The 16583-nt window shown below is 35.7% G+C and overlaps 4 protein-coding genes across 5 annotated transcripts; 2 read left to right on the forward strand and 2 right to left on the reverse strand.

The window, feature by feature from the left end:
- The first annotated feature begins 512 nt into the window (after nucleotides 1-512).
- Nucleotides 513-4911, forward strand: LOC124823556 (uncharacterized). 2 transcript variants are annotated; one of them, XM_088105347.1, is made up of 6 exons: nucleotides 513-655; nucleotides 1498-1567; nucleotides 2847-2957; nucleotides 3678-3804; nucleotides 3877-3994; nucleotides 4526-4911. In XM_088105347.1, the coding sequence occupies exons 2-6, from the start codon at nucleotides 1558-1560 to the stop codon at nucleotides 4601-4603; spliced, it is 444 nt and encodes a 147-aa protein (XP_087961473.1). In that variant the 5' UTR covers nucleotides 513-655; nucleotides 1498-1557; the 3' UTR covers nucleotides 4604-4911. The 2 variants fall into 2 exon arrangements, with proteins under 2 accessions (XP_087961473.1, XP_047151732.1); XM_047295776.2 differs by having other exon boundaries at nucleotides 518-779.
- An 808-nt stretch (nucleotides 4912-5719) lies between these two features.
- LOC124823555 (zinc ion binding protein) lies at nucleotides 5720-9059 on the reverse strand. Its single transcript, XM_047295775.2, has 6 exons — nucleotides 8840-9059; nucleotides 8683-8757; nucleotides 8123-8253; nucleotides 6387-6876; nucleotides 6081-6194; nucleotides 5720-5984 (listed from the first exon to the last, which is right to left on the reverse strand). The coding sequence occupies exons 1-6, from the start codon at nucleotides 8924-8926 to the stop codon at nucleotides 5922-5924; spliced, it is 960 nt and encodes a 319-aa protein (XP_047151731.1). The 5' UTR covers nucleotides 8927-9059; the 3' UTR covers nucleotides 5720-5921.
- Nucleotides 9060-10498: 1439 nt separating this feature from the next.
- VIP3 (Transducin/WD40 repeat-like superfamily protein) lies at nucleotides 10499-13355 on the forward strand. The gene is made up of 2 exons (XM_047295774.2): nucleotides 10499-10925; nucleotides 12610-13355. The coding sequence occupies exons 1-2, from the start codon at nucleotides 10587-10589 to the stop codon at nucleotides 13234-13236; spliced, it is 966 nt and encodes a 321-aa protein (XP_047151730.1). The 5' UTR covers nucleotides 10499-10586; the 3' UTR covers nucleotides 13237-13355.
- Nucleotides 13356-14231: 876 nt separating this feature from the next.
- Nucleotides 14232-16042, reverse strand: LOC124823553 (threonine synthase 1, chloroplastic-like). Its single transcript, XM_047295773.2, has one exon. It carries the CDS (start codon nucleotides 15967-15969, stop codon nucleotides 14389-14391), a length of 1581 nt encoding a protein of 526 aa, XP_047151729.1. The 5' UTR covers nucleotides 15970-16042; the 3' UTR covers nucleotides 14232-14388.
- Between the last annotated feature and the right edge of the window lie 541 nt (nucleotides 16043-16583).

Consider the following 16583-nt stretch of genomic DNA (forward strand, 5'->3'; position numbering starts at 1 on the left):
AGACAAAATGAATAATTATTTCATACCATATTATTAATATAAGACAATTATCTTAATAATTTCTTATAAAGAATTTGAATAATCTCCAACGAATCTTCCTCCTAACCTCAGTTACAATATAGTTTTAGTTCATCCAAAAACAAATAAACATTATTAAAGAATATTAAAACAAGACAATGGCCATAGAAAGACACGCGAAAGTCGCCAAGGAATCTGCATAAATAACCAAAACCTCGTCATTTTATTGTAATTTAGGTAGTAGGAGTAATTTTTAACTAAAAATATGTCTAAGTTTTTATTTTCTGATAACTTTGAAATATGTTCAATAATTTTATGTAAGAAGTTCGTTGTAATTCACATAAACATAGGTCTCTTGAAGTTAAAAGAATCGTGCAAACCATTTTCTTTAAATATGAAGAGTTTAAGTTTATTAAATATGCACAAAAATATTATTTTTTTTATCAATAAATGTATGTATCGAATTTATTATCGTTTTAATCATATTGAGTTGAAGCCCATAGACATACAAGTAGACACAGCATAGTCAATCTTATTAAGCTTTGAATGGTTGAATATGGAAGGAAGGTGTTGAGCCAAGAAGGGATGAATTAGCAAAGAAGCAGCAGCAACTTTTCTCGATCAACACCTGTCAAATGCAAGCACACTCTCTTTCTTAATTATTTTCTGTTACTTTCTTCTTCTCACCACTACCCTTCCTTGGCGCTCCTCGATTAAAAAAAAGAAGGAAAAAAGAAAACATTCCCTGGCGCTATTCAAAGGCCAGTATCACTTTAATTTTCTCAATTTTATGCTTTTTCTTTAATTTTCTCTTTCATTTTTCTAAATGGGTGTTCCAGTTTTCCTTTTGATGCGGAAAAAAATAGCTTTTTTTTCTCTGGGTTTTTGTTCTTGATCCAAGTTTATTCTTTCTCGATGGTTTAGTAGATTCAGGGATTTTCGTTTCTTTTGGTCGTTGCCCATTATCCTTTTTGGCACGTTCTTTACATGTGTTGCTTGTATGAATTAAAATTTCAATGCTTTTGTTATGTGAGCGGAAATTCTGAATTGCGGTCGATATCAATTGCAGTGTATGTTTTTTAATTAAGAGGTTTGTGGTTTTAGACGAACAGTTTTGTTGATTCGAATGATTATGTCTCTCATACATGGTTCTAATGGGAATCAAGAACAAAGGTTGTTCTTGTGACATAAGTAGAATGTCCCAATAACTCAGAATTACTGGGAAAAACTGAAGATTATGTATGGATTTTGTGAAAAACTTTGGATATTTCTCAGAATATGGGAGACCTTGCTTCCCTGTTCTGATTTGTGAGTGGCAGGTTTGTTGAATTATTCTGAAGACTTACTGAGCTTCAAAGTTGTCAAACCAATATGCCCTTATCTTGCAAGAGTTACTTTCTTTTTTTTTCTTTTGGTGAAAACATGCTGCTTTCACAACTCACTTTTCTGTAATCTAACATGTTACATTTTATCAAACAGGGATTTTGAGTGTTATCTGAATTGCTGGAGGCCTGAGAGTGCAAATTATCTCCACAACCGATGGATAAAGGTACTCTAATTCTCTTGCCATTATTAACCAACTAACTCCAATGGGTATAAGTAGAATTGACAATGCTTATTTGAAAGTGAATGTTCCTCATCATTTATCTCTTCTTTTCAATATGCCCAAGCACTACATCTTACCATGACATATCTATTCCGAGAAACATACTGATCCTTCTTATGACATACATTGCTACGAGAACTTGTGCAACAATTTTTACTGAACAATACTTGTATTAGCTCCAGTGTGATTGGCAGGATTTGAATTTTGAACATCTGCTCAGCTTGATTTCCAGCCTTATCACATAGTTTATCATTGTTTTGATAATTGAACTATTAGGTTTTTGGATTCTAAATGTCACAGTTAGAATTACATTATCATTATGTTTGACATTTCACTAGCTATGAAAAAACTACCAAAAGCATGGAAGAGTTTCATTATATATGTTGTTTCTTATGGCCTTTTGTGAGAATGAACTTCCATCTAATAATTTAATGGAAAGGCAACATGCATTCTGTCATCGGAGTGTAATTTACACGCATGCAGTGCACAAACAGAAATAAATGTTTAAGGAAGATCCTAGTCAGTCAGTTTTCTCCAATTTCGGTTTTAGTCCTAACACTCTTCCTCTTAGGTTCTAACTCCTATGAGTTCACTTATTTGGGTTTTTAGTCATTGCCATCAACATCTTGGTCCCTATATTTTAAACTCATATGGATTTTAGACCCTTTAGTTATCTATTCATTAAGGTGTCCATCCCTATTTTCAGTGACATTGATCCTTATTGTTTTCACTTGTTAAGGTCAAAGTTTTGAGTCCTAGATAGTGGCGTGCAGTGGTCGGGTCTAAACTGTTCTACTACAACAGTCTTCATCATTATTATTACATCTATTTCATATTAGCTGCATTAAACTGTTCTACTGCAACAGCCCTGTAACAGGACTTCATACTGCTGTAGCGCTATTTAAAACCCTAATTATGGTACCAGTCCCTAATGTACCTAAACCTTTGTGGTTTGAAAATAAGGACCATATCCCCATAAAGAATATATAAATATAGACAAGGACTAAGAACTAAATGAATGAAAATTATAAGGATCAATATCTCGTTTAAACCAAAATCAAATTATCAAGGAAAGCGGGGTTTTCCATAGGAACAAACTTCCACTTTGCATGTCAATATGTTTGTAGAATATAACTGCATCTATGATATAAATAGGGTAATTTGAGACTGAAGATTCAATGCACTTACTTTCAATGAAATGAGATTTCCTTTGTTATTCCAGATGCTAGGGTGGAAGAGACTGTTGATTTGCGAACCAATGTGGAGTTAGTGAGATCAGTCTCTGATAAGCACCATGATCTTTTAAGGCCATCTGCTCGGAACTATTCAAGAGGTTTGGAATAAAAAAAAAAATATTATTCTTCTATTTGTTTCCAATTATTCTATTATAATTTATTTTTCATGATTTTTTGTTATAAAAACTTATTATCAAATAGGATCTGCTAGAACACATGGATTAGTATATGATGATGACACCAATGCCTTATATCATTCTCAATTTTCTTTTTAATTGGGATGAGATGCGGCTAGGAGTGTATGTTGCTGAATAACATATCTTACTCTAGTACATCTATTGTTCTAATTGTAACCAATTTGGAGGATTTTTTTTTTATTGTTTTCTACCTTTTCCGTTGCAACTGTTACATCATAAAGAATGAACTCCTCTTTGCATAATTGATGAATGCAACTGTCCTTTTTTTTCTGCATCTTGTTTTCAGTGACTCTTGATTTTTATTTCCATTAGATCTATATAGAATTGTTAATAATTTCCTTCAGAGCCTTGCCCTTTGTCCTTGTGCTCAACCTCAAGGACCAGTTTTGTCTCTTTACTAGAGTTTAGAGAACTATGTATAAATTTTGGCCAAGTGGCTAATGTTCTTTAAGAAAGAAGGTCAAGAACAGGGTTGGGGATGACAAGTGTAGTGGTAATGTTCTGTATTAACTTAATAAAGACAACTACTGCACACATCAAAGCTTCTCTTTCACAGTTGCTCTTGATCTCATATGCAATTTTTTCCACCTGAAATGTTAACAAATTTTATGGCCATGGCAGGACAAGCAACAGATGCAGGTGGCCGTGGAAAGGGAAAGTATGTCTTAATTAGAGACCCAGAGGACTTCCAAAATGGAATTTATGATAAGCCCCTTCCATTTTATGGATGTGGAATCGGATGGTTCTCGTAAGTAATTTCAATCAACTGTGTTTCCCAATATCCTCAACTTGCCTCATGGCTTTGTTTGTTAAATGGCAGATTTCTTTTTGGATTTCTGTGTCCTCCCATGTGGTTCTATGCTACAATTCTCTATTTTGGAAATCACTATAGGAAGGATCCTAGGGAACGAGCAGGGCTGGGAGCCTCTGCAATTGCTGTAATCTCTCTCCCTTTATACTCTTTCTGTCCATTTGTCTGTTTGTTCCTGCATGCAGTTGCATATGTTAACAACAATGTTGTGCACTGGAATGAAGTCTTCTGTCACATAGCATTGGAGCAAGCTAAAACAAACAAGAAACCTATAGAAACACCAGTTTACTTGGATCAAACACTTTTCTTGAAATTGAATTATAGAAGTGAAGTTAAGTTCATTCCATATTTTGAAGATGTCTTTCAATGTACTGGCATCTCTAGTAACAGCTCAAAATATCATTTCATTGAATATTTTTGCAATAAATGCCACAACCAATAATTTTAACTTGTGATAAATACCGTCGTAATAGAAATGTAAACCAATCAAACTATAACTTGATAATGCATAATGAGCTAAAATTGAGGATTGCTCTTCAATGTGATTGTAGTTGTTCTTGCCTTGTAAGTTCATTTTCTGCATTGCAGATACTATGTATTATTTGTTCATTACTATGCTTGATTGTGTTGTCTAATTGGGGTGGTGATCAATTTGCAGGCATTGGTGTGCTCTGTAGTGTTGCTGATAATTTTTGGAGTAATTCTTGTGTTTAAATTGCGGTTCCTGTATTTATAATTCATGAGCAAAGGTGAGAAATAGAGAAGAAAAGCATTTGGAAACAATTCTGGCGTGATATTAGAAACAATTGGACATATGATGTATATAAGAACTTCAAATAGATGGAAAAAAAGCCTGCATATTGTTTGTGAAGTAATTCACAGCAAGAAATCTGTGGGCTATACCATAAGTTGAGAAAAGATGATTTGTCATATCCCTTATTTCATTATTTTCCTAACTCATTTATACTCAAAAAGAAATATTTTGAGGGAGTGTTTGTGAATCTCCCAAAATCACTATTAATTTTATTTTATTTTATTTGTTAACCCTTGGGATGCTGAAGTGTTGCTTATGTAGATAAGAAAAGTGCAAGGCTAACACAGCTAGAGAACTAACTTAAGATCTCTGACACACTGCTAATAATTTTTTATGGTTTACTGTAATGTTGAATAGTAAGACATGGAAACTTCTTGGTCTAAAACTTCTTTTAACGAAATAATTATTTTCTTGCTCCCGTTTAAAAATTGTATATAACTTCTCAGGTACAAAATTTTGTATTCATTTTTATAGATATTAAATAGGTTTAAATAAGTGACCGTTTAATAGGCATCTTGAAGAACAAATGCAATTTTGACAACTAAGTTTTAGCTATCTTGAAACCACTAACAGGAAATCTTCATGCCATTTTATTCAGTGGGAAGGTGGAGAAGTTGCCACTCGTAAAAACTAAACTACGAAATTATTTTTACAACAAAACAAAATCTTAGTAGATTGCTTTCTTATTTTCAAGAATGTTATGCTTATTTGTATACATTTTAAAAAGTAAAAAACAGTACGTTTAATAACAAAAATATATGTAAGATGTAGTGTAAAACTGATTCGCAAATCAAGCAAGATCTAGGTACTGAATATTCGCCATCTACAAGTATAAACACACCTGATTTAAATGAAACTTGCTTCCTTCAATTAAAGAGTACATAATGAAAAGTAAGACTTGACTATTAAATCCGTCTTAAAAGAGTTCTTACAGGAGAATATATATATATATATATATATATATATATATATATATATATATATATATATATATATATAAGACTACGTTCTCCAGATTCTACAATTAATTGCTTGTAATTCAACAAACCAAAAAAATCTCTCAGCCCTTCTTTTGGATTTTAGACAAAATAATAATTGAATATTTGCATAAAGCAACAACAATGTATTCGTTCCCAAAATTTTTCTATATGGATCTTTTCATGAATGAATGTCTACCAAGCAGCAAGACAATTAGGAAAAATTGCAGGACTCCTAGTCATAAGAACCCTAACTGGATCGGTCAGTTTTTAGCCACCAATCGCACGTACTTGTTCTCGACTGTAAATCTGGAGCTGGAATTGATCTGTCCACACAAATTTTTCATAAGAAAACCAATAATTATTGCTTTTAAAGGATTAGTTAAAAAAAAAAAAAAACACAATCAATTATAATGGCTTACCTTCTGCTCAAGCGCCTTGCTCAATTCAGCTTCATCCACTGCAATGCCAGATTCTTGCAGTGCTTTGAGAACAACTTTTCTAAGTTTCTTCATCTTCAAAATTCCATCAGGATGCTGTAACAAACATAAAAATAACCATTCACATTTAAGTGCACAATGAAATTAGACGTATAGACCAACATTCAAGAATCCAAATTTAGAGCAAGATCGTTGTAGATGGTAATGTCATAGCAAGTCTAAATAAATCCGTCCTAAATCAAGCACAAAAACAAGAAAGGATGCCAGTCTGAGATTCAAAACACGTACTGATTTCAAGGCTGATTTGATAAATTTCTTCCATTTTATTTTATTTTTGACAGCAATTGTACAGCAAGGTTCTAACATCCCTTCTTTCTTCAAATTGCTCTCTCCTGTTGCTTTTTCACCCTGAATTACTTCTCCATTTCCCATGTCAACCGAAGTGTCATTCCTGTTTTTTTTAACAAGGTCAACAGATTTCCCATCCCCCAATGCTTCAAGTTTCCTCTTTTTCTTTGCTGAAGAAGTTTCATTCCCTTGTTTGGAGTCATTTTGTGTAGAAGACTCCTTCAATTTTGGCACCTCTACATTACTGTCATCTCTCACCTTGTCATTAGGACCAGTCTCCACAACAGTCTTAGCATCATCGGTAGCAGATTTATCTGCCTGGATTGGTTGCTGCTTTGAAGCATGGAATGCTCTCGCCTTTGCCCTGTGCTTCTTTCCGTCAGCATGGAGAAGAAGTGTTTGCTTACTTGTAGTTGTTGTATTGCAAAGACTGCAGAGTCACAAATAGTAGAGCATAATATGAGATAACCATACAGATGACAGAGAATATAAGAAAAATTCTTTCTTGGTGAAGATTATGGACATAATACCAGGCACAACTCATTACTATAACACACTTTTTCAAAGAGTGTCTCAGACCCTCAGATAATTAGCCACTTTTGGCAGTTGACTCTATTTTTAATAAGTTCACAATCTACATTGTTGAGAGAAGACAAAACGATAAAGCATATGATGAATTCAGTGTTTACTTAGACCACAGCAAAGCTATTCAATCTATAGAGGACAGAACATAATTACTAAATATTCAATTACCCTATTTTAAGCTAATAACATAAATATAGAATCTATATAATTGATCCTAATATCATCAATTATTATATCTATAGGATTCTAACATACACGTTTAACAGAAGGGAAGGGGGAGTGAACACTGCGCAGGCAGTGCACCATACTCACATGAAGTAAGCAACACCAACTAAAAGAACAAAGATGTTCTGAATTTTACTAGCATACATTTTCACAAAGATTGACACCAACACAGACTTGCTTTGCAGGGTAGAAGTCAATCAACACTAATAATATCATTAGTCAGCTGAATATATCTTATTAGATAGGATTACCATCCTACATTAAACTTATACACTAAACCTCTCCCTCTTGCATAAGGATGACAATAGGACTCCAGACCCATGGGTATCCACAAGCATTAACCACAATAGATATGATATTTTACTCACCAAATAGTTCTGTGTTCAGATATGATATGGATAATTACCCACAAAATTGTCTGCATGTATTTTAAAACTCAATCCTTCCCGTAACCACAGAGTATAGCTGCAATATCTTGTAAGTAGGATATGGAGGTATTACGATTTTTAACAAATAACCCCATTTGATATGTTTTATAATTAGGAATTAGCTCATATTTGAATTTTTCTTTTAATTAAGTTATGCATACTTCTGTAAAAAAACGCATGTAATCCACATTCAACTCCGTGCCCTTTTACACACATTATTTACACTACATAAAGACCACAAAAGATAAACTACAACCTTTATGATCCAGGAAACCCGTAAGACATGGTACAGAAACTCAAATGCATTGAGTAAGAACATAGAAGTCTAAATCTCAAAACTTCTTAAAAAATACAATGCAGCATCTTGATTGGCATTGATTCTGCAATGTAAACACACTGGCCACAACCATGATACTGGGAACCCATTAGAATACATACCTACAGAACCAAGGAGGCCGCTCAGATAAACCCACATTAATATCAACTTCAGGCCTCTGTTTGTTATCCTTGTTAGGCGTGGCAGTTGCAGCACTCAGAGTTTTGCCTTGGCCTTTTGGACCATACTTTTCCTGGAAATCAAAGTAAAAGTGGAAGGTGTAGAGAAAATAAGACATACATTTCACAGACTTGATGAAAATCCATATGCTACCAAAAAATCCAAACAACATGAATAAAAATTTGACTCCTCTAAAGTAAGGAAACTGCATAAATGCACACTATCCTCTAAAACGTGCCCCCCACTTCAGATTAAAATTCTGAATTTCAAGACAACAACAATAGAGAGAAATATTGAAAATCGTCAGTGAGGAAACTTTCAAGAAGCTCCTCTAGCGAGATCAAATCAACCAAAAATCCCCAGCACTAAAGTGGTGAAGTTAAACAAGAAAAAAAAAACGTTTATTGATTGAAAAAAAAAACTACGCACACAAACGCATCGAACAAAAACGAGACGGGGGAAGATCCATTGACAGGAAAGTGAAAATAAATGAGAGACTCACAGCTTCTGTAATGCACTGTGTGTGATCCTGAACGGTGTCACGCCCAAATATTTCCCCACAGTCAATGCACGACAACTGCATAACAGGAAAAAAAATGAGCATTACAAATTCAAAAGATTGTGACGGGAATTGATGAAAAATGGGATTGAATGAGAACTTTGTAAGCGGAGCAAGTCCGAAAGTGACTCGACAACTTGGGTTTTTTGAGGTTGTCTCCACAATCTTCGCATTGAAACCAAACCATGTTTGTGATTTAACTTGTATGTTGCTTTGCGTCGGTACCAGGACCAAGCGAGGATGTTGGTTCTCTTTTACAACTTTTGGGTTTAAGAACAGGCTAGGGTTTTCCGTTTCGCTCCAGTATATCCTTTTTCTCTCATACCTTCAAATAATTTATCTTTCTTATTTTATTCACCTGGAAAAAAAATGTGAATTTTGGAAAAAAAAAATCTTAACCATAATTATCTTATTTATAATTTTTTTTCTCAATCAAGGCCTTTAAAAAAATTCAAAAACAAATTCAAGCCAACTTCATTTACCAAACTCGTTTACTGTTCACGATCACCAATGGAAGATCAATCAAAAGCTAGTTTTTCGAAAATTAAATTAAATCTTACTCCTTTATTGATAAAATTTAAAAATAAGAGTTTAAAAACAATAAATACAAAAAATAAAATAACATTATACTTATATTTAGTTTTATTATTTTTAAATAAGGAATGAAATAAAAATAATTTAAAAAGTAAAATAAAAACATTTTAGTATAAATAGTATTACTTGGATTTGTTTAATTTTGATATTGTTATCAATAATTGATATTAAAATTTAATGAAATATATAAATGAAAAAATATATAAATATTTATGACTATTTATTTAATAGATTTAAAATAAATTAAAAATAAATTAACGAGTATAGTTGTTATTGAATCTCAATATTTGTTGAATAAAATCAATGTGTTATTTTTTATTAAATTGATATTAATATTATTTTTTGAAGACAATCGTATATCAAATTAATTAAAAAAACTTAATTAGTATTTTGGTTTTATATTTAGATATAAAATTAATTTTTGTCTTTATATTTTTTTATTCAATTAAAATTTTTTTAACCACATAATCCTATTAAGATGGATTCATTCATATCGTAATTCCAAGACTTTCATTTTTTGTATGTTACACTATCCAAGATAGACACATAAACTTAATTGTAAATTCTTATTAATTTTACAAAAAGAAGACTTTATTTTACCCATGTAAAATTTATAGGACTTTAATTGAGTATGAAGAAAAATATAAAACCTAACTTATTAATTAAATTTTTTATTAAATTAATATGTGATTATTTAGGAATGGACGTTAACTCCGAAAAAGAAAGAAAAATATAAAGATCAAAATGATTAAAAATTTAAATATAAAAACTAAATTATTAAATTAAATTTAATAGTGCAACTCATATAAAACTAAACAATTATCCTTCATTATCAAATATCATACACTAACTCGTAAAGTTATAGTCTCAAGCCATAAATAACACATGGTCGGACGATTGTAAATATGAATAGTAAATGTAACTAAACCAAAACTCAATTAGGGTATAATTTTTTCTCTAAATTTATCGAAAATAATTAATTTTTCTCAATCTTATTTATAAAATGAATAATTTTAATGAATAAAAAAGTGGTGAGCTAAAATGTCAATGTATGTTAGTCCTATTAAGCAGTAATCAATGAAGGTAATGAAATTGGGCCTAGGACCTACGAGTGTAGGCCCATGAGAGTCAATCAGAGTTGAAGAAAAGTCCATAGCCGACATGGAGTGAGAAAAGAGCATAGCATAGGCGTAATAGAGAGTATCGGAGCAGAGAGTAGAACTGAGTTCAGTTCAGTTTCGAAGAAAATAAGGATGAAGCTTGGTGGAATCAAATCGGTGGAGAACGCGCACGATGATTCCGTCTGGGCGGTCACATGGGTACCCGCAACCGCCAACCGCCCACCGCTCCTCCTAACCGGTTCCCTCGACGAGACCGTCAGGCTCTGGCGCTCCGACGACCTCCTTTTGGACCGCACCAACACCGGCCACTGCCTTGGCGTCGCCTCCGTCGCTGCCCACCCTCTAGGCTCCCTCGCCGCCTCATCTTCCCTCGACAGCTTCGTCCGCGTCTTCGATGTCGATTCCAATGCTACCGTCGCCACCCTCGAGGCCCCTCCCTCCGAAGTCTGGCAAATGCGTTTCGATCCCAAGGTATAGCCTTTTTCCTCTCTTTACCTTATGCAATTGTCTCAAACTAGCTCTTGTCTTGTTCGTTGCCCTTAACCTAATACACTGAAATTTATCAACCAAAAAGGGAACTTGTGTGTGAAAATGCCATGCTGGCTTGTCTTTTATGAAGACTCTTGATTAGTTCTGAGGTTAAATTTTCGTGGAGAACTGGGAATGTTTGTGATTAATCGTTGTTTTAATTCTGATTCGACGTGCTTCGTGAACCCTAAGTAAGAAAAATCCGTATGTTAGGCCAGGGCTCGAAGTATTGACATTCTAGATAATTCTCGTATTGACTTATACATGTTTCTTAATGATGATTGTTGTAGCTTATGAAAAAGTGGTGGACTGTTTCTTAATCAAGACTTTGTTATGCAAATGAATCTAGTTTTCTTCAGGGTTTTATTTCTTACTCAGCCACCTCTTTAAGATATTGTTGGAATGGGCTTACAAGTCTAAAACAAGTAGAAACTGCCCGTGTTTATTACTTTTCCTTGAGCAAGAGCTATTTAGTGCAAAATTTATACCATAAACGACAAAACTGTAAGAATGGGATTAGTGAGTCTAAAACAAGTGGAAATTGCTTCTGTTATGTTAATTTGTCTTGCATAAGAGCTATCTAGTTCACAGAGATGTATACTGAAAATGACAGTTTTTTGGAGAGAAGGTTTCCATCTTACCCTGCCACTTTTTAATATATTTTGTGGGAATGGGCCCAAAACAAATACAAACTTCCCTTGTGTGAATGCATGTTTCATTAATTTTTCTTGGTACAAAGAAATTTACGCGATTATAATATGAAAAGTTGCTAGCCAAAGTAGAAAAAATTCACTTTCAATGAAAACTCTGCATGTTATATTGGTTTTATTTCAAAATGGGTTTTTTGCTCTATTGTCTTTTGTCCTTTTCTTGTCATAGCTGCCATCAGTATCATATGATACACGATTCATATAGTATAAGAAGTTAAGATTCTCTACCCATGTGGTAGGAATAGCTGGGACAGTTTTTGGCAATTTTTGCATACTTAATTTCTGCTTGACATGATTTTATTTGTTAACTTATAATTGTACTAACTGCAGGTGTCTGTAGTAATATATAATTATATCTTCAGCTCTCATGCTTCTTTTTTTTCTGTATAAGACTACTACCATGTTCAATGTTACGAAGTTTTTTTGTCGTATGGAGGATCTTCACTATTTTGGAGTTTGCATATGTTTGATTCTGCAGTCACGGTAAATGTTTTTTCGAAGGATACCGTATACCTGGGGTCATTTGTTAGCTGTTAAAGTTAAAATGAGGTGAAAACCTCCAGGATCATTTTTATGTGAACATTTATGAGAAAAATAATCCACTATTTTTGGTCAACATTCTTAAAGAATGTATGAAATTATTACAAGCATGAAATCCCAATCCCCAAATATTCAGTATTGCATGAAGGGACTTGTTAAACTCCCCAATTTATACGCTTCAAACTACTAAGATTATCTGTGCCTTGTTCTGTTGATTCACTGTAGTATTTACCTTCCCCTTCTATGGAAATTGTAATCATTCCACCATTGCCAAGTGATATGTTACTAACAAAAATGGGCATTTCATCCCAAGTCTTAAAACTTATCCTTTTTACCAGAGAATAATTATTTGATCATCCATTGTTTCGTACCTTCAGGGTTCTATTCTAGCAGTTGCTGGTGGGGGTAGTGCATCAGTCAAGCTTTGGGACACTTCAACATGGGAACTTGTTGCCACATTATCAATTCCCCGTCCAGAAGGACCCAAGCCCACAGACAAGAGTGGTAGCAAGAAATTTGTGCTGTCAGTTGCATGGAGTCCTGATGGGAAACGACTTGCTTGTGGTTCGATGGATGGCACCATTTCTGTTTTTGATGTTCCACGTGCCAAATTTTTACATCACCTTGAAGGTCACTTCATGGCCGTGCGGTCTCTTGTTTATTCTCCTTATGATCCAAGGGTACTGTTTACAGCATCGGACGATGGTAACATCCACATGTATGATGCTGAGGGGAAAGCTTTAGTTGGGACCATGTCAGGTCACGCTAGTTGGGTACTTTGTGTGGATGTGAGCCCAGATGGGGCGGCCATTGCCTCAGGTTCAAGTGATAGATCGGTAAGGCTATGGGATCTTAGCATGAGGGCATCTGTGCAGACAATGAGCAACCATACAGACCAGGTATGGGGAGTGGCTTTTAGACCACCTGGAGGGACTGATGCGCGAGGTGCTCGTCTTGCTAGTGTATCTGATGACAAGACCATTTCACTTTATGATTATTCTTGATTTAGACATTGCGCCCTCTAGTTGTACTCTTTAAGCTTATCATCTCGTTATTGCTTTGCCGACAACTTCATTTTCAATTCAAGGAAATGCATGCTTCTACATGCTGTATCCTTTATTCATCTTTTTGTTTCCCGTCTTAATTTTTGTTGCTTTTCGATAACAAGCAAAAATAGATGTGATCCTGCGTCTTCTGACCTAATTAATCTTGAAAAAAAAAACAGTCTGCACAGTCATGTGGTCCAAGACTTTTTATTTTAGTTAAACTTCGATATTCCTAGACGAACAAAGGATATAGGTTGTTTCTTTAAGTTAGGGATTAATTTATCGTGACAATAAAATAAAATTCATTTTTATCTGGACGAAAGCAAATTAATGATTGACTAGAATTGTTTGAATTCAGCAATCGGAAGAGAGAAAGTTAAAGAAATTCTCAAAAGTTACGTGGTTTTCCTTTTCTTTTTACCAACTTCTACCCTTAGAGACTGCAAAATTGTGAGCCAGAAGCAGATTATTTATATGTAGCATTACTTATTGGGTACAATTATGATGGAGGAACAATGCTTATTTGGTTTGGTAGTGGTTGTAAAGCCGTATGGGTTCAAATGTCCTGGTGATCGTCACGTAGAGAAGTTGTACGTTGTTTGCGTAATCATACAAAATTAGTCACGGATAATCGCCATTTTTTATAAACAAACAAGTAAAAACCGTTATAAATTCAAACTAATCAAACGATTTGAAAAGATTTAAATGAATAGTTGGCCGCCAGAAAAAGCGCAAACATGAAATCTTCCGCGACCTCTCAATTTCGTTTTTTAGTCAAATGTATCATTAAGGACGTAATCGTGTTTGACGGTAAAATAATCAAGTATGTTTTTTTGCAAATAAAAAGATACCAGTATTAGTATTGCAATGGGATGGTGTGTGTGGGTGGGCTAAAGAGGGAAAGGAATTAAGCTTTTGAGGGGGATATTGTTAGTGGCAAAATACAAAAGAAAGGAGAAAAAAAGAAACTATTCATTCATATGATGGTACAAAATCTGAAACCCAATAGCTAAACTTCTATGAATAACTTAAATTGAAAAGATTTATTTGATGTGATTGATGAAATGAAAAGCGGAAAGAAAGCTTAACTTACTTGGCAGCGGCAGTGGGTCAAGAGACGCTAGACTTGGGGGATTTATCATGCAAGAAGTCCTTGAGCTTATCCATGACAGAGCCAAAATCGGCCTTAACAGAAACGGGAGGGTTGGCAAAACGGCCCATTCCAGGAATTGCCCCAGTGTGATAATCAATCTTAGTCTGCGCAAACTTCAAGCCATGGGCAGTGCTGACCACCACAACCCTCTCTCTGGGTCCAATAACCCCACTATTCCTGAGCTTGATGAGAGCCCTGAGAGCCACCCCAGTGTGCGGACATGTAAACATTCCAGTAGTATCAGCCTGCTGCGTGGCATCCATTAACTCCTCCTCCGTGGCCTCCTCCACAATCCCCTCCGAGTTCCTCAGAGCATGGACCGCCCTGTCTATAGAAACAGGGTCACCAATCTGAATCGCAGAAGCAAAAGTAGTTTTCGCCTTCACAGCCTTGTAGTCATTCCACCCATTCTTGTAGTACAAATACAAAGGGTTGGCATTCGCAGCCTGAGCACATACAAGCCTCGGAATCTTCTCCACAAGCCCCAAATCCTTGCACATCTTGAATCCCTTGTAGAACGCATAAATGTTTCCCAGATTGCCCCCGGGAATAATCACCCAATCCGGAACCTCCCAGTTGAACTGCTGCAGAATCTCAATCGCAGCAGTTTTCTGCCCCTCCAGCCGCAAACTGTTCAACGAATTCGCCAAATAAATCGGCAATTCCGCGGTTATCTCACGAATCAGCTTCATGCACCCGTCGAAATCGGTGTCGATGCTCAGCACCAGAGCGCCGTTCGAAACCGGCTGGATTAGCTGCGCGGTCGAGATTTTGTTCGCCGGGAGGAACACGATGGAGGGGATTCCCGCCATCGCGCAGTACGCCGAGAGCGCGGCCGAGGTGTCGCCGGTGGAGGCGCAGCCCACGCCGACCACCGGACGGTTCATCTTGCGTAGACGGTTGACCTGGCTGACGAGCACCGTCATGCCGAGATCCTTAAAGCTTCCGGTGTGGCTGATTCCGCAGTGCTTCACCCACAAATCGTTCATTCCGGCACACTCTTTCCCGAACCTTTCCGCCCAGAAGAGGTTCGAGTTGCCTTCGAAGGCGCTCACGATGTCATCGGGGTCGATTTCCGGCAGAACCCACTCCTTCTTGCTCCACACACCGGACCCGTACGGCCACGTCGTCTTCCCCACGCGCGAGTCGAATAGCGTCCGCCAGTACGCGCCGTCGAATCTCTTCAGCGCCTCCATGTCGTGCTCCACGTCCAGGAGACCCCCGGAGCGGCTGCGGTACACGACTTCATCGAGCGAGTACGATTCCGTCGAGTCAAAGCCCGCGTTGAAGGGAACATACTTCGCCGTAAACTTGTGCGCGCCGCCGGCGCGGTGGCGGCGCGCCTCGTCCTTGATGTTTGGCGGCGGAGGCGAAGGAGGGGGGTGGTTGGTGGTGGTGTTGAGGTGGGAGGAGGAGGGATCGAATGTAGAGGAGGTGCATGACACTAGTGTGGAGGCGCAGCGGTTTTTATTATTAGGGATTGAAATCGAATGATTTGGGAGAGTGGAGAAGGAAGGGTTCAACAGCGACGACATCATTTTCCTTATTATCCTTCCTTTTTAGAGAAGAGAAAGTGAAGAAGTTAAGTGAAGTTAGTGATGAAATATGAATGGTTCTTGTTTTTATTTATTTTCTTCTTTTGCTAAAGGAAAAGGGAACGTTATTCCACCACCCACCTTCATCTCCACGTGAAATTTATGCTCTCAATCGTTATTATTGTGTTGGATAATTAATAATTGATGATTGAGGCACATTATAAAATTACCAATACCTCTTAAATTAAACAAGTCACCACTTTGGACAATTCAGAGTCGGACTACTGAGTCAATAATCAAAATAATTAATTTTAATGTTCATTAACTTAGAAATAAAGTGTAATTATTTTTCATTGAATTATAGTTAAATTATTGTTAATAAAAAATTTATAAATATAAGTTTGAGATAATAAAATGGATGATCTCCATCTACGAGATGACTTTTGGACAATCAGATGACTCAGTTGACGTTGGACTGTTAATATCGATCTTACACCATAAAACAATATTCTTTCTCCATTAATTTTGAATTGTGTGAAGGTTTATATACAAAAAAATTAGAATGAAAAGTTTAAAGGATAAAATTACCATTGATTTAAAATTTTGAAACCTTAAAA

This window comes from Vigna umbellata, chromosome 1, assembly GCF_029865625.1.
Source record: "Vigna umbellata cultivar VRB3 chromosome 1, Vumbellata_1.0, whole genome shotgun sequence".
Lineage (NCBI taxonomy): Eukaryota > Viridiplantae > Streptophyta > Magnoliopsida > Fabales > Fabaceae > Vigna > Vigna umbellata.

What these genes read in the sequence shown, in the direction of transcription:
- LOC124823556 (XM_088105347.1), top strand. An exon ending in TGCTCGGAACTATTCAAGAG is followed by an intron (nt 2,958 to 3,677) that starts GTTTGGAATAAA and finishes TGGCCATGGCAG; the next exon opens with GACAAGCAACAGATGCAGGT. An exon ending in TGGGAGCCTCTGCAATTGCT is followed by an intron (nt 3,995 to 4,525) that starts GTAATCTCTCTC and finishes ATCAATTTGCAG; the next exon opens with GCATTGGTGTGCTCTGTAGT.
- LOC124823555 (XM_047295775.2), bottom strand. Translation starts at nt 8,926, where the DNA reads ATGGTTTGGTTTCAATGCGAAGATTGTGGAGACAACCTCAAAAAACCC. An exon ending in GGACTTGCTCCGCTTACAAA is followed by an intron (nt 8,758 to 8,839) that starts GTTCTCATTCAA and finishes CCTGTTATGCAG; the next exon opens with TTGTCGTGCATTGACTGTGG. An exon ending in CACAGTGCATTACAGAAGCT is followed by an intron (nt 8,254 to 8,682) that starts GTGAGTCTCTCA and finishes TTTGATTTCCAG; the next exon opens with GAAAAGTATGGTCCAAAAGG.
- LOC124823553 (XM_047295773.2), bottom strand. Translation starts at nt 15,969, where the DNA reads ATGATGTCGTCGCTGTTGAACCCTTCCTTCTCCACTCTCCCAAATCAT.
- VIP3 (XM_047295774.2), top strand. Translation starts at nt 10,587, where the DNA reads ATGAAGCTTGGTGGAATCAAATCGGTGGAGAACGCGCACGATGATTCC. An exon ending in AAATGCGTTTCGATCCCAAG is followed by an intron (nt 10,926 to 12,609) that starts GTATAGCCTTTT and finishes TCGTACCTTCAG; the next exon opens with GGTTCTATTCTAGCAGTTGC.